We start from the raw sequence: 3,556 nt of genomic DNA on the forward strand, positions 1-3,556 counted from the left end.
TTTTTTGAGATGGAGTCTCGCTATGTCACCCAGACTGGAGTGCAGTGGTGCGATCTCAGCTCACTATAACCTCCATCTCCTGGGTTCAAGCAATTCTCCTGCCTCAGCCTCTCAAGTAGCTGGGATTACAGGTGCGTGCCACCACGCTTGGCTTATTTTTGTATTTTTAGTAGAGACGAGGTTGCCCCAGTTGGCAAAGCTGGTCTCGAACTTCTGACCTCAAGTGATCCACCTGCCTCAGCCTCCCGAACTGCTAGGATTACAGACGTGAGCCACCATGCCCAACCACCCCTGGCTGATTTTTAAGTATTTTGTAGATATGGGGGTCTCGTTGTGTTGTCCAAGCTGGTCTTGAACTCCTGACCTCAAGCAATCCGCCCACCTCAGCCTCCCAAAGTGCTGGGATTACCGGTGTGAGCTACTGAGCCTGGCCTGCAGCGGCTTTCATAGCAGGGGCAGGGTGCCTAGACCAGGGTAGAACACAAGCTTCCGCACACCTTCCATCCACATGGCCTGCATGCTGAGTGCAGGGGTTTGTGGGCATTCGAAGGGCACGCTGAACACACTGGTGGCAGCCACACGTGGCACCGCAGGCCTGTGTATGTGCAAGAAAGAGTACACTGGGAGCCACTGGCCAGGTGGGATGCGGTTGTGGGCTCACAATCCTGGTGATGGTGTTGGCATGTCTGTAAACGGCAACCACATGAATTTCTTTTTTTTTCTTTTCTTTCTTCTTCTTCTTCTTCTTCTTTTTTTTTTTTTTTTTTTTGAGGGCAGTAGCTCGATCATAGCTCACCGCAGCCTCGATCTCCTGGACTCAAGCCATCTTCCCACCTCAGCCTCCCAACTAGCCGGGACTACAGTTGTGCATTATACCTGGCTAAATTAAAACGTATTATTTGTTTATTTATTTTTTTGGTAGAGACAGGCTCTTGCTATGTTGCCCAGGCTAATCTTGAACTCCTGAGCTCAAGTGATCCTCCCACCTCAGCCTTCTAAAACGCTGGGATTATAGGCGTGAGCCAACGCGTCCAGCCTTACACAAGTTCCTTGATCTGTGCCATGCTTCTCAGAGTACCGAGCACAGCCGCTGAGATCACTTCCATTTTGTGGGTGCAAAAACTGAAACCATAGGTGGTCAAGTGCAGTGTCTAAAGTCTCAGGTTATGCTGTGTACACTGCATAAAGGTCACGCTGGGAAGGCACATCCGTGGGGCCACATGTGGGCCTATCCCTGGTGTATTGTGGGTGTGTACGAGCATGGCTGTGGACACATCTATGTGGGAGGGGCCCAAATCGGCTGTAAGACCCCATAGGTGAGGCCACATGCAGTGGCTCACACCTGTAATCCCTGTGCTTTGGGATGCCAGGGCGGGAAGATTGCTTGAGCCCAGGAAGTTGAGGCTGCGGTGAGCCGTGATGGCACCATGACACTCCAGCCTGGGCCCTCATCTCCAAAAAAAAAAAAAAAAAAAAGGCCGGGTGTGGTGGCTCACACCTATAATCCCAGCACTTTGGGAGGCCAAGGAGGGCGGATCATGAGGTCAGGAGATAGAGATCATCTTGGTTAACACAGTGAAACCTCTTCTCTACTAAAAATACAAAAAATTAGCTGGGTGTGGTAGCATGCGCCTTTAGTCCCAGCTACTCAGGAGGCTCAGGCAGGAGAATCGCTTGAACCGGGGAGGTGGAGGCTGCAGCGAGTCGAGATCGCGCCATTGCACTCCAGCCTGGGGCACAGGAGCGAGACTCCGTCTCAAACAAACAACAACCAAAAAAAACTTCACAGGTGAGAACAGGTGTCTGGATGTTCACCTGGTGAGCTGGACAGTCAGCAGCTACAGGCAGGGAAGTGGCAGGGGAGAGGACGCTTACCTGTCATGGCCGTGTAGCCCAGGAAGCATGCGATTTTCTCCTGGCAGAGCTCCTGCTCCTCATAGGTCAGCAGCTGGTAGATGAACTGCCACAGGACCTGCTTGGCAGGGGTGTCCAGCACAGGGTAGACATCAACGATGAGGGTGTCAATGTTCCTGGGGGAAGGTACAGGAACGAGAGGCTCAGTACTCACGGGCTTACTATGATGTACAGAGTGGGGGTAGACAAGATGGGACTTCCAAGCCACAGTGTCTGCCCTCATGCTCTATCTCTGCCTTTAAAAGACAGAAGGGGGGGCCGGCCACGGTGGCTCACGCCTGTAATCCCAAAACTTTGAGAGGCTGAGGCAGGTGGATCATTTGAGGTCAGGAGTTTGAGACCAGCCCGGCCAACATGGTGAAACCCCGTCACTACTGAAAATACAAAAATTAGCCATGCGTGGTGGTGCACACCTGTAAGCCCAGCTACTCAGGAGGCTGAGGCAGGAGAATTGCTTAAGTCTGGGAAGTGGAGGTTGCAGTGAGCTGAGATCATGTCACTGCACTCCAGCCTGCGATACAGAGTGAGACTCTGACTCAAAAAAAAAAAAAAAAAAGAGAGAGAGAGAAGTGGGCAGGAAGGCAGGCTCCAGGGATAGGGTAGCCAGACTCCAATCTCAGCTCTGCCACTTACCAGCTAAGTGACCTTTCTCAAGTGACTTACCTTCTCTGTGACTCAGTTTCCTCATCTGTAAAATGGGGATAAAAATAGCATCTACCTCATAGAGCTGTTGTGAAGATTAAAACGTATAGAAGAGGCCAGGCATGGTGGCTCATGACTGTAATCCCAGCACTTTGGGAGGCTGAGGTGGCTGGATCACCTCAGATTGGGAGTTCGACACCAGTCCGGCCAACATAGTGAAACCCCCCTCTCTACTAAAAATACAAAAATTAGCTGGGCGTGGTGGCATGTACCTGTAGTCCCAGCTACTCAGGAGGCTGAGGTAGGAGAATCGCTTAAACTGGGAGGTGGAGGTTGCAGTGAGCTGAGATTGCGCCACCGCACTCCAGCCTGGGTGACAGAGCAAGACTCTGTCTCAAAAACACAAAAAACATATAGAGCAGGCCATGCACGGTGGCTCATGCCTATAATCCCAGCACTTTGGGAGGCTGAGGTGGGTGGATCATGAGCTCAGGAGTTCGAGACCAGCCTGGCCAATGTGGCGAAAACCCCTCTCTACTAACAATAAAAAAATTAGCCAGGCGTGGTGGCACATGCCTGTAGTCCCAGCCACTGGGGAGGCTGAGGCAGGAGAATCGCTTGAACCCAAGAGGCGGAGGTTGCAATGAGCTGAGATCATGCCATTGCACTCCAGCTTGGGCAACAGAGCAAGACCTCGTCTCAAAATAATAGATAAATAAATAAATAAATAAATAAATAAATAAATAAAGAAGTAGGAGAATATCTTTTGACCCAGAAGCAGGGAAGAATTTAAAATTTCAAAAGCCAGGCCGGGTGCGGTGGCTCACGCCTGTAATCCCAGCACTTTGGGAGGCCGAGGCAAGCAGATCACGAGGTCAGGAGATCGAGACCATCCTGGCGAACACGGTGAAACCCCGTCTCTACTAAAAATACAAAAAATTAGCCGGGCATGGTGGCGGGCGTCTGTAGTCCCAGCTACTCGGGAGGCTGAGGCAGGAGA

The 3,556-nt window shown here is 51.4% G+C and overlaps 1 protein-coding gene across 1 annotated transcript in view; it reads right to left on the minus strand.

Annotated features, from left to right (window-relative positions):
• The window catches only part of GRID2IP (glutamate receptor, ionotropic, delta 2 (Grid2) interacting protein), a gene marked incomplete at its 5' end in the record, with an annotated part of 26,550 nt that overhangs the window by 15,231 nt on the left and 7,763 nt on the right, over positions 1-3,556 (minus strand). The window contains one exon of the mRNA XM_011996666.1: positions 1,876-2,030. Within this exon, the coding sequence (XP_011852056.1) occupies positions 1,876-2,030 (155 nt within the window). The remainder of the gene's footprint in view (positions 1-1,875; positions 2,031-3,556) is intronic.

This window comes from Mandrillus leucophaeus, unplaced genomic scaffold (genome assembly GCF_000951045.1).
Source record: "Mandrillus leucophaeus isolate KB7577 unplaced genomic scaffold, Mleu.le_1.0 Scaffold521, whole genome shotgun sequence".
NCBI classification, from domain to species: Eukaryota; Metazoa; Chordata; class Mammalia; order Primates; family Cercopithecidae; genus Mandrillus; species Mandrillus leucophaeus.